Here is an 11,740-nt window from a genome sequence, read left to right as displayed (position 1 = left end):
ATAACTTCTTAGCGACCTTGGATGGAGCCCCGTGAATCTGTGAGAAGGTGTTGAAACCTGTGACGGGCAGACTGGAGACTGCTTCACTATCCTCGCAAGGCGATGGTCTTGAATTACATATTGACCAAATCCAAGAGTACGAATGGGCTGATCGCCTCGAGGTCTAGTTCTAGTTCAAGCGGGATGGCAGATGTGCGCATACTTTGATGTATGTATAACTTCGTAGCACATTATACGTAATGCTGGATGTAAATCTTGGTTCACTGTGATAATGGCAGACACCTAGAGTGCACAATAGAGGTCAGCAATAAGAACAATAGCACGAATCCGTATTTTGATGGGCACTTGGTTGGCCGATGTAGTCGATGACGTTGGTGCAGGAACCCGTTGGATCTGCAAGCCTCCTATTGTCATACCTTGACAAACGGGGCTTCAGGATCTGGTATTCACAGAGATATTGAACAAACGGGTGAGGTTTGAATCTTGAGCAAACTGGGATTAACAAACCAGGAAAAGATTCCCATCTGACACAACCAATTCGCGGCTTCCAGCATCCAGAAAACCGAATAATTTGGGCATTTTCCTACCACAAGATTGAACCAGATATTAGCATTCGATACCCAGAAGCCCAGCCATGGCGGGAAAAAAAGGTACGCATGATCTGCACTCCATATTCCAACTTTCGGCTTGTTTGCTCTACACTTCCGCTTGCATCTGGCTTGTTGAGGCGATTGCCTGGTTCTGGTTGGCCAGACGTGAAGCATCACAAAGCAACAGGCGGACGATTGCGACAAACACACCTTGCCCATGCAAACGACCAGTCACAAGCCACCATAGCTGACTGATATTCGTGATACTATATATTTAGGCAACAAGGCAGCCAAAAGCCCCGTTGAGGGCACGGCGCCACTGAACGAGACCTTGGTCCACGAGGCCAAGCGGCACAAAGGCAGCAGGGGCAGGACGGGCCTGAGTGGCCATCACCATTGGTGAGTCCAGCGCCCGCTCACCATGGCCTCACCTTGTGCACGATCATGTCTTTCTCTTTGTTTTTTTTTCTGGTTAGCGGAGCACCAAAGGGAAATGCTGCTAACCCTTGAATTCTATATAAAAAAAAGCGACGTCTGCGGCAAAAGCGCCGCCAACAGGTGCAGGCGCAAGGGCCATATCGTGGCGTGCGAGAAGCACCCAGAGACTTGGTACTCGGCGTACCAGTCCTGCATCCTCTGCTGGGAAGAAGCCAAAAGAGAGGCGGCCAGAGAGGAGAAGGAGAGAGATGCCCAAAGAGCGGCGAGGGGAGGCAGGGCGCCGGGATGACCCACGGTGTGGCTGGGCTGCGGGCAGCTACTGGCGAGGTTTTACGATGGCATGTGGATATTCTTTGGTGGCAACTTGGCAGTGAATACGACCAGATGAACCATGGAGACTCGCTCGCTGGGCTCAACCCCAGTATAACGTTGGGCTCCACATCTCCGACCCCCCTAAAGTCCGGCCCCTAAAAATATCTACTCAGCCACATCAACCCTTTGTTTTATTTTATAAATATCTAGACGAATTTTTCACTTTAGAACTTGATTTTTGAAGATTCTTGCTCCAAACTTTCCAATGAAACAGTACACTGAAAATCAGCTTCTTGCTGCCATTTCTGACATAAGAAATGGCAAATCAGTTCACAAAACCTCGCAAAAATGGGGTATTCCTCGGAGTACCCTTCACGATCGTTTAAAGGGGGCCCAGTCAATTCAACAAGCGAAAAGATTTTGTCAAAGGCTTTCACAGGAGCAGGAAACCTATTTGGCAGATTGGGTACTTGCGCAGGCCGCGTTAGGCCTTCCGCCAACGCATCAAGAACTACGCTATTTTGCGGAACGAATTCTTCAGGCCGCCGGAGAAAGAAAAAGCCTTGGGAAACATTGGGTTAGCCGTTTTATAGCCCGATATCCAATTTTGAAAACCCAAAGACCCCGGCGAATAGAAAATGCCCGGGTTAATGGGGCTACAACCGAGGTAATTAAATCTTGGTGGTCCTATTTGAAAAATCCCGTTGTCGATACTATAAAACCGGCCAACCGTTGGAATATGGACGAAACAGGTATAATGGAAGGCAAAGGATCTAATGGCCTGGTGTTAGGGCGTAATAAAATCCGGCCATTACAGCGAAAAGAGCCTGGAACGCGGGGTTGGACGAGCATAATCGAATGTGTATCAGCTACGGGGGCTGTTATACCTCCCCTCGTTATATTTAAGGGGAAAAACGTACAGCAACAATGGTTTCCAGCTGATTTAAGTCCTTTCGATACCTGGCAATTTCATGCAACCGAAAACGGGTGGACAAATAATGAAACAGGTATCGAATGGTTAAAAAAGGTGTTTATTCCGTATACCCAACCTTTAACCCCTGAAAAGCGGTTATTAGTTCTGGATGGCCATGGATCACATATAACGGACGAATTTATGCTTCTTTGCTTGCAAAACAATATTCAACTCCTATATTTACCCCCTCATTCGTCACACGTTCTTCAACCGTTGGATTTATCGGTTTTTGGGCCGTTAAAGGAAGCTTATCGACGTCACCTGGGATTTGTAAACCAGTTTTGCTGTTCAACGGTTGTTGGGAAACGAAACTTTCTACTTTGCTATCGAAAAGCCAGATCAAAAGCATTTATAGCAAAAACCATTCAATCTGGTTGGCGTACGACGGGGTTATGGCCGGTGAACTTGGCAAAACCACTTTTAAACCCTTTTTTGTTAGAAAATAGCAACGCCAACGTCGAAAAAGGTAAAAATAACGGCTTCCAAAGGGATAAAACACCGGAAAGCCCAACCCAAAAAATTAACGACCAGTCTTTACTTATTTGGAAAACCCCTAAAACGACCCGAGATATTCGACTTCAACTACAGGAAATTTCCCGGTCCGAAAAAAGTAACGCCACTTCACGGCTTTTGTTTGCAAAAGTCCAAAAAAGCTTCGAAACCAAGGATATCTTATTGGCTGAAGCTCAGCAAAAAATCAGTTTGTTAAACGCAAAATTGGAGGCGGTACGGCCGGTCAAAAGGAAAAGGGTAATTCCGGATCCCAACGAGCTTTTGGTCAGCAAAAAAAACGTTTATGAAGCACAGGAAAATAATAGGGACTGTTTAGAAGCTTTGAACGATGGAGAAGAGGTTAGCGAACCGGGAGAGCCTGACAATGATTGTATTATTGTGCGTTGATAGTTTTACATTTAAATCGGTTTATAAAAGGGGTATTTCGTCGTTACATTTTTCAAGGGGGCCGGACTTTAGGGGGGTCGGAGATGTGGAGCCCAACGTTATATTATTGCACACTCTTGCCCGTGACGACGGCAAAAAAAGGCCTGGCCAGCCGGCTATGGAGGAAAAAGAACTGAATCTGTTTTTTTTTCAGGTTCTCGTAGATAGGCACGTGGTTTTAACCTCTCGAACGCGTCAATTGACCGAACGAGATGCCGCAAAGCCGTCTAGATCTTTTGATCGATATTATGATAAGAGGGCTGAGGGCATTGATTAAGCCGCCTAATAAAAAGGAGTCAACAGAAGGTAGCCAGATAAACATACGGGGGCTCAACTTCGCTGCCCTTGAAAACTGCAAGGGAAGCTTAGCAAGCAGCCAACCTTTCTAGCTTAGCGGTCACTTTTGCCAGTAAAAATTCAAACAGGATTGCCTACCCACCTGCTTGGCTATCTCCACGTAGCTATTTGTCCCAAATTCATCCATATTTCAGGGATAAAAAGTGCGAGGCGCGGACGCAGACTGTGCATGGTGAGAACGATTGCTAACGGTTGAAACTGGCTGCTTGACAAGAACGCCCAAACTGCAATGGAAGCACGCATCCTTATTAACATGTCATCCGTGGATTGTTGGAGTACAGGGCCCACTGCGGCAGTTCTGTAAGATATCACAGCCAAACCCCGCACCACGCCTCCCGGTCAAGCTGCGCTTCTCCAGCGAGTTGGTGCGGGGTACAGCACGCTGTGTTGCGCACCCGCGGCCAGCCCTTGTGTTGGCCCAAAACAACTGCATCGTACTCATTATTTGTCTCGTGTTTGCTTTCGTACAACAAGGATCCAACAAATGCCAGAAAAATGGCCGAAACGTCAGCTTGTAGGATTAATCGTCACATACGCCCCCTGGCTCTTCTGATTTTTCATATTTCGTTCCCAAAGTCAGGCTGGGTGCGGAGCAGGTTGATGATGGGAGCAAACAGCTCGTCCGTCTCGCCCCCTTGATTCGCCATGGTCTTGATTTGGTCCCATGATTTCCACTCCCATCCCTCGCACTTTTCAGGCTCCAACGTCTACACCACAAAGAATGATGCCAACAAATAATTAGCCGACTGTCCCATGATGCTGCGAATTCAAGCAACACTGTCGAAATCAGAAACCCAACCTCACCTCTGGCTGCGCGTCGGGATCCTGCATCTCGCAGTGCACAAACAGCGTAATGTAGTGCATGTGCAGGTCGTGAAAGACGCTCTCGGCCACGGCGGCGATCTTGACCCCGCGGATCCTCAGCCCCGTCTCCTCCAGGGTCTCGCGCTCCGCGCAGGTCACGACCGACTCGCCGTACTCTAGGTGCCCTCCGGGAAAACCCCACTGGCCTGGGAAAGAAGGAGGTTTTTTGCGAAACCAAGTCAGTCAAGGTCCTGGGAACTTTTTGTCCTTTTTTTTTTTTTTTTTTTTTTTTTTTTTTTTTTTTGTTTCGGGGATACCCCGGGGGGAGAGATTGGCCAAGGTAGCTTGAGGTTGGCCCTCCCCTGTCCGCTTTCGCAAGCGGGCGCGCGGAGAGGGGGGCCACACGCTGGCGACTGACCTCTGCCAATGGGACTCTTCCGGCGCCCGATGATTAGTCGCTTGTCGGGCCCGTAGACGAGTGCGGCGACGCCGATTTTCGGTCGGGCTTCCGATGACATTGCTAATCTGCGATTGCTGAGCGGAGATTTGCTAAAAAGAGAAGAGGTGAAAAGCGATTTCGCGAGTGAAGAAACAAGAAAGAGGTTTGGATTCAGTGTCGATGCTCGAGTCAGCTGCGTTTTTATAACTGTGTTTTCTTTTCTGTTTTTCCACCATCGCTTTCGCTTTTTTTTCTACTTGTCGCTTTAGAACGTCGTGACTCACGGTTCATAACACATCAGGACCCTTGACGTTGGTTTCCGTTTATCCACTCCGCAAACGGGAACATTGCCGATTGCTGGCCCCACCCGCACCTGTGCATCTTGGCATGCAAGGTGCTCGCACAGCCAGGGTGTCAATAGGATTGTCGTGACGCATCCGGTAGTTTGGTAAGACGTTGGCTGGCAGAAATGGAAGAATTAGAGCCTTGTGCAAGCAATCAATGAGCCGCGCCATCCTTGGGTTTTTCTTCTTCGTCTTGTTGCGTTTCTTTTTCTTTTCGTTTGCTATGGTGATTGGGCATTTTGCTCGCGTGAAAAAGCTTGAATGATTCTTCAGGTTTGTCGGTCCAACACTCACCGTGGAGTGAAGATGAGATGAATGACTTGATAGGGGAGCATATCATGTCATGTCAAGTTCCTGTGCAATGATGCCAGTCTTGAGTCGCCTTCTGCAACCGGTTTGAAGGTCCGCTGACACCTCCATAGTGGTTGTAGGAGAGCCTAGTAGTGCACTTGATGAGTATCAGATGGTCAAGGAGGACAGCAAGGAGGAGAGCAAGGTGGGAAAAAAATAAGGGCAGAAAGGAAGAAGGAATTGGGACGATACGTATGAATCGAGGGAAGAGTAATGTCCAAAATGAAGTCTCAAGATTGGGCAGGATGCGTATCTCGTGGTGGGATATGGTAGGAGTCATCAAGTCTTTCTATGCAGTTCAATCGGCACAAGACCACAAGCTACCGATGTTTGAAAACCATCACTTATCCCGACACACTCGGGATAGTGCGCTTCCGGAAGAGAGCCCGGCACCCAGATGTGTTTGATTAAATTGCATATTCTACAGGTAGGTGGTTGTTAGCACTTGATTGTCAGTGATGCATCCGAATGCTACGACTCACGAGTATCATGTCGCCCTTGACCGCTAGATTCGTATGGAAAAGTCACAATCCACTTGGACAATGGTTTTACAATTACCCGACCAGCCAAGAAGGAGGCCAGGACAGGAAACAGAAAATACCGAAGATTCAACTAAATTGACGTTTCGGCAAACATTTTACTTTCACTTGTTTCTACTGTCACAAGAACTCTGTCTGGCAAGGACAGGTCGCAGCGCGGATTAAGCTCACCAAACACAACCGCAGTAAGAATTGACATTTATCGCGACGTTGAATTTAGCCGGCCTGACAGCACTCAATACGATATAGCTGTATTTTCTATTTCATTTGAATAATGTGGTACATTGCACATTTTTCCAGTGGTATTTGGGGACCACCACTCCAACGCCGGAAGATGGGACGATGCGTGGGGTCAGAGGCTGTGCCGTCTCACGCAGAGTGCTGCAGGTTCGGATGCCTATATTCCGAGCGAGATAAGTGGCTTTATCTTTTTCAGATAATTCGTCTCTTCTCTTTCCGCCCCTTGGGTATAGAATCAAGCAATAATTTCTTGCCGCTTGCCGCTGCCATCAACATGCTTCTTCGTATCCACAAAGCCAAGAATCAACAAGCTGGCGATCATATCTGGAACCACATTTTTGGCCCCCAGGATCTACTAGATAGGCTAGAGTGATCCTCGTCAAAAAAGACCAGATGAAAGATTTTGTGGTGGCCAACTGCTCTCCAAGTCGCCCACGAATCTCTTTCTCTCTCTCTCTCTCTGATCTTCCCTCCGCTGTCAATGTTTAGATGCTGCAAACTCGGTCTGAAGACTGTCTCAGGGTGTTCATACACAGCCACTTACCACCAGGTCACCTATCGAGTTTGGGGTACCCACCACGTAGTTGGCAACTGAGCAACGACGCTACCCTCTAAGCGTCCAAGATACTACGCTAGCATGCTCAAAAACTTCAGAATGGTTCACGGGCACCGCCTCACCGTGATCCATCCGAACTAGTCGACCGCGCCGTTGACAGTGGTGATAATAAGAGACGATGCATAATGGTCCAGATGACAAGCATGCAGCAACTGCGGGAACCCGTCGTCGACATCAATAAATGCCAATAATAATAAGCTTTGGGGACTTTTGGCTCTCGCGTGCTACTGTAGTGATCAGCCCTTACCAGGGTAGCTACTGCAGGTGAGCACCCCCTGCCGGCTGACTAGTATCGAAACTTGGTGTTGCGTACTCTGAGCCATAACCAAGAACAACACAAGACTCCCACCCATGGGATCGCCAAGACAACCAGTGACTGGCTTGAACATGTAATCAGTATCTATTTTGCCGATAACTTCTTCTGCCTGTAGTGTGTATACTCGAACGTCTAATCCGAGGTTTTAGCAGGCAAGATTTGACTCCCACTAGAGTAGAACTAGAAGCTATCGGAACTGTCCGAAACCCGGAAGAATAACCTTAAAACCGGCACTAGTTCCCGGAGATGCCACCCACAAATCAACCATGATCCATGTCCTATGCGTGCAAGTAGTTTACGTGGTACAAATCTCCAAAGAAGAATCCCCAATCGGATCCATGCGCTGAGACAGTCTCCTGTCCCACCCCTTGTCTCAACGACGTTTCCTGCAGAGCCGCCACTGGAAGGGAACGACACTGTACATCGTACATTGACAGCTGCAACCTTCAAAGGTTGTTACTAAACCGCCGGCAGTCAGAAAACGCCAGAGGACCAGAGGGTTCCCATGCCTACCTTGGATGCTCCGTGTCATGGTGCAGGCAAAGAGGAAAGAAAACAGTCGGTCCTTGTGGCGAGTTGCGCAACCGGAAGCAGCAACAGTAAAACAAAACAAAACGAATAGTAAACCAAAGAAATGTCCATAGACAAGGGAGTTACTGGAGTTGGCTCGCTGGGGCCTTGGATCTGCCAAAGGGCGCCCAATCTATCTGACGCCTGGCGATCAGAAACTTCCGGGGTGGTGTGCGTAAACACATGATGATCTGTGCACGATATGTGGACTCTCGGGGGCGGGGGATCGATGGAGGAACTGCAACCCAGGCGCAGGGCGGGATTGCTGATCTTCCCTTTGCGGAATGAGCATTGTCTTTTTTTTTGTCTTGTATTGCCTTGTCGGATGTGGCGAGCAAGCAACAAATCTCAGAGTATATCTAGACGACAACTTCCACCTCCATTTACCAAATTCTTATCTCTGGATCATCAACCACATTAGCTTGATCCACCGGCAGGACCTTTTTTCAACACTTGACAGTCTACTGTGTAGACATTTCATTTCTCCCTTATAACCCCATCCCATCTCCCACATTAGCAAATTTTGCAACTCTTCACCTTCCACTCATCCTTTTTCTCAGACTTAACCGGGTTCCCGTGAGCTAGTATCCGGGTATATTCCGCAGTCTCCCGCAAACACGCTCTACTTTTCTTCACCTCTCCCCTCCAGCTCCCAGACAAGATGTTCCGGCGCGCGGCCGTTGCAACCCTGCTGCTCAGCAGCGCAGTTTCCGTCAACACCCTCGACGCCCGGTCCCAGGTGGCGACGCAGGGACAGGATGACGTCCGGGCCTTTGACGTCGCCCTGCTCCACGAGGGCCACGCCGGCACCTTGAACAGGAGGGCCGACGCCGCAAAGGCCGATGGCGCCAAGGGGGCCGATGCCGCAAAGGGGGCCGATGCCGCAAAGGCCGGCGCTGATGCCAAGGCTGGCGATGCCAAAGCGGGCGATGCCAAAGCCGGTGGTGACGCCAAGGCCGGCGCAAAGGCTGGAGATGCCAAGGCTGGCGACGCAGCAAAGGCTGGTGATGCCGCAAAGGCAGGCGACGCAGCCAAGGCTGGTGCCAAGGCTGGTGATGCTGCAAAGGCCGGAGATGCCGCAAAGGCCGGAGATGCTAAGGCTGGTGACGCGAAAGCTGGTGGCGCCGCAAAGGCAGGCGACGCAGCAAAGGCAGGCGACGCAGCAAAGGCAGGCGACGCAGCAAAGGCAGGCGACGCAGCAAAGGCAGGCGATGCCGCAAAGGCCGGCGACGCTGCAAAGGCAGGGGACGCAGCCAAGGTCGACGACAAAGCAAAGGCCGGCGGGGCCGCTAGCGGCGGCGGTGGCGCTGCCAACAACGCCGACAGCGGCAACAACGCTGGCGGTGGTAGCGGCGGAAGCGCTGATGCCGGCGGTGGTGGCGGCGCCGGGGGCAGCGCCGATGCCGGCGGCGGCGGTGGCGGTGCAGGAGGTGCAGCTGGCGGTGGTGCTGCCGCCCCTCCTCCCCCCGCTGACGGCGGTGCTCCCCCACCACCCCCGGCCGACGGAGCTGCTCCTCCTCCCCCTCCCCCCGACGCCAAGGGCAAGGACGCCAAGGGCAAGGACGCCAAGGGCAAGGACGCCAAGGCCAAAGACGCAAAGGCCAAGGATGCCAAGGGCAAGGACGACGCCAAGAAGGGTTGTGCCGCTGCTGGTAAGTTGACCCACCAAACGACTCCTCCCTGTGTTTACAAAACAACAGACAAACATACTAACATGCTGCCCCCCTATCTAGGTGCCGCCGCCGCCGCAGAAGATGCGGCCGCCGCGCCTCCCCCTCCCCCTCCCCCCGCGGCCGACGGAGCAGCACCCCCGCCCCCGGCCGCCGCCGGCGGGGCGGGCGCGGGCAAAGGGAGCGGCAAGAAAGCCGCTGGTGCCGCTGGCGCCGCAGCAGGTGCCGCAGGAGCCGGAGCTGGGTCCGGAGGCGGAGCTATGGGTGATATGTCCGGGTCGGGCGGGTCTGCTAGCTCGGGCGGCGACGCCGTGAGCGGCGGATCGGCCAGCAGCGGTGGCTCGAGCGACAGCAGCAGCGGCGGCGGCGGCAGCAGCAGCAGCTCTGGTGGCGACAGCTCGGCCAGCGGCGGCTCGTCCGGCGGCGGCTCCGGCGACAGCAGCAGCAGCAGCAACTCGGGCAGCGCCGTGGTCTCCAGGTCCGTCAAGAAGCTCAAGAACCTGAGGACCCGCAACCTGCTCCAGGCCAACCGCTGGTAGATTGCGGCGGTGGAAACAAGAAACTAAACCTGCAGGTTTTTCACATGATGGGGAGGCCGTCTCTCGTTTTGGATGAGGTTTTTATGCTTTGGCACGATTGGCGACACTTGACTTGTTTTTCTTTTTTACCTTCTTACCCTCATTTTTTTCCTCTTTTTTTTTCTTTTCAAACTTCTTTGTCCTTCGTTTGGGATCTTACATGTCACAGTGTCAATCCTGCCTTTTTTTTTGTATCTTTACTGATACGACCCTCCTTTTTCTTCTTCATTTTCTTTTCTTTCCTACTCTCTTTAAACAAGGACTTTACAGTACAGAGTGTTAGCACACGACCGGGCAGTCACAGATAGACCTACAGATCAATTTACAACCGATCCTTTACACTAGAACTCTCCATCAAGCAGTGAATGATAGTATTGAGCAATTACGTATGTGCAACCAATTTGACGCCCGCACTGGGCATCCACCTGCTGAAATATTTGAATAATTAAGAAAAAGCATAGTGTGCCTGACTAGGCAGGTAAATAGTCACATAGGTAGACAACAAGGTCTGTCTATATTGACGATTCTGATGCACAAATCGATGGAATATAAATATTATTCTCTGACGTAATATGCTCCCATTTTTTCCCTATTTTGTCTCATTGGTTGAGCAAGGTACTGGTTCAAATCATGGGACGGACACGTTTGAGCCAACCACTTGGCTCCGATAAAAAAAACCCCAAAGGCTGGGTTCGGACTGATCGAGATTACAAACAAGATTCACTACCAGTGGCGCGATTTCCCGGTTTTCTGTTCAGCAGGCTCAAATGGGCCAAAAAAATAAATGCTCCGCTCTAAATCTGTTCTTGTTGATGGTTGCCTTTCGGGTTTCGTTCTAAAATAATGCACCTGACTCATTTGAAGAAGGAGAAAAATCGAAAAAAAAAGAAGACTTGTCAAGCATCGAGATCTCGCAAGATTTCGTTTCCCTTCTTGTTGCAATTGCGATGAGATTCTTTATTCCCAACAACAGTCAGTGGCCAAGCCATACTGTGAGATGAGATCGGGACAGCAGAACCTTTGGCAGAATGGGCGCTTTTTAACACAAAGGGGGGTTTCGATATATGAGCTGCTTGGTTCCAACTTGGCACGTCCTTTTTTTAGGAGAAAAGTTGAATTTGAAACCAAAGCATCGCCGCCGCCGCCGCCGCCGCCGCCGTTTGTTTGTACAGACAGATCCAAAGATCCTCCGTCTTGAAGATCCTCTGCCGAGATTTGGAAAGGAAAAAAAAAGGGAACAACAGTTTCAGCGGCTCCAACCAGTGTTGGCGATTTTTCGCAAACACCTCGGGGAGAACACTGTGTTCTACCAAGTGGAGGTAAAAAATACAAAAAAAGAAAGAAATTGTGTCCCCACTCACAAGGGATTTTTATCCGATGCTTGCAAGATATTGACAGGCCTTCCATTCTTTTTCCCCGGGATTGGTTCCAACAGCTTGGTAGGTGGTGATTGCATTCCCCCCCGGGGCTCCTCATCGATTACGGTTTAAGCTTGTCGATTCATTGCTCGTAATCATCGCAAACTCTTTTGGCGATTTACTTGCCCAGATGGGGGTCTTACTCGCATACCCCGAAAGTATTTACCTCTGTGCTTCCCCCAGTAGCCAAGACTTTCAAAATAACTCTCGATTCTTTTGCTTTGTCTTTTTTTTTCCTTTTTCTTT

General features: G+C 50.4%; 3 protein-coding genes across 3 annotated transcripts; 2 read left to right on the top strand and 1 right to left on the bottom strand.

Annotated features, from left to right (window-relative positions):
- Nucleotides 1–634: 634 nt before the first annotated feature.
- Nucleotides 635–1,317, top strand: MGG_09399 (uncharacterized protein; the record flags this gene model as incomplete). The annotated part of the gene is made up of 3 exons (XM_003720162.1): nucleotides 635–650; nucleotides 869–989; nucleotides 1,119–1,317. 3 exons carry the CDS (start codon nucleotides 635–637, stop codon nucleotides 1,315–1,317), a joined length of 336 nt encoding a protein of 111 aa, XP_003720210.1.
- A 1,982-nt stretch (nucleotides 1,318–3,299) lies between these two features.
- On the bottom strand, nucleotides 3,300–5,138 carry MGG_09400 (uncharacterized protein). Its single transcript, XM_003720161.1, has 3 exons — nucleotides 4,832–5,138; nucleotides 4,414–4,619; nucleotides 3,300–4,316 (listed from the first exon to the last, which is right to left on the bottom strand). The coding sequence occupies exons 1-3, from the start codon at nucleotides 4,929–4,931 to the stop codon at nucleotides 4,167–4,169; spliced, it is 456 nt and encodes a 151-aa protein (XP_003720209.1). The 5' UTR covers nucleotides 4,932–5,138; the 3' UTR covers nucleotides 3,300–4,166.
- A 3,351-nt stretch (nucleotides 5,139–8,489) lies between these two features.
- MGG_12022 (uncharacterized protein) lies at nucleotides 8,490–10,037 on the top strand (the record flags this gene model as incomplete). The annotated part of the gene is made up of 2 exons (XM_003720160.1): nucleotides 8,490–9,480; nucleotides 9,562–10,037. 2 exons carry the CDS (start codon nucleotides 8,490–8,492, stop codon nucleotides 10,035–10,037), a joined length of 1,467 nt encoding a protein of 488 aa, XP_003720208.1.
- Nucleotides 10,038–11,740: the final 1,703 nt, after the last annotated feature.

Source organism: Pyricularia oryzae, chromosome 6 (assembly GCF_000002495.2).
Source record: "Pyricularia oryzae 70-15 chromosome 6, whole genome shotgun sequence".
Taxonomy (NCBI): Eukaryota; Fungi; Ascomycota; class Sordariomycetes; order Magnaporthales; family Pyriculariaceae; genus Pyricularia; species Pyricularia oryzae.
Note: the sequence above shows the minus strand (reverse complement) of the source record. Positions and strands in the feature narration are given on the sequence as shown.

Bases quoted from the DNA above. Each gene is read 5' to 3' on its own strand.
- MGG_09400 (XM_003720161.1), bottom strand. From the start codon at position 4,931: ATGTCATCGGAAGCCCGACCGAAAATCGGCGTCGCCGCACTCGTCTAC. The intron at 4,620-4,831 runs GTCAGTCGCCAG...CTTCTTTCCCAG, and splicing joins GAAGAGTCCCATTGGCAGAG to GCCAGTGGGGTTTTCCCGGA. The intron at 4,317-4,413 runs GTGAGGTTGGGT...TTTGTGGTGTAG, and splicing joins ATCCCGACGCGCAGCCAGAG to ACGTTGGAGCCTGAAAAGTG.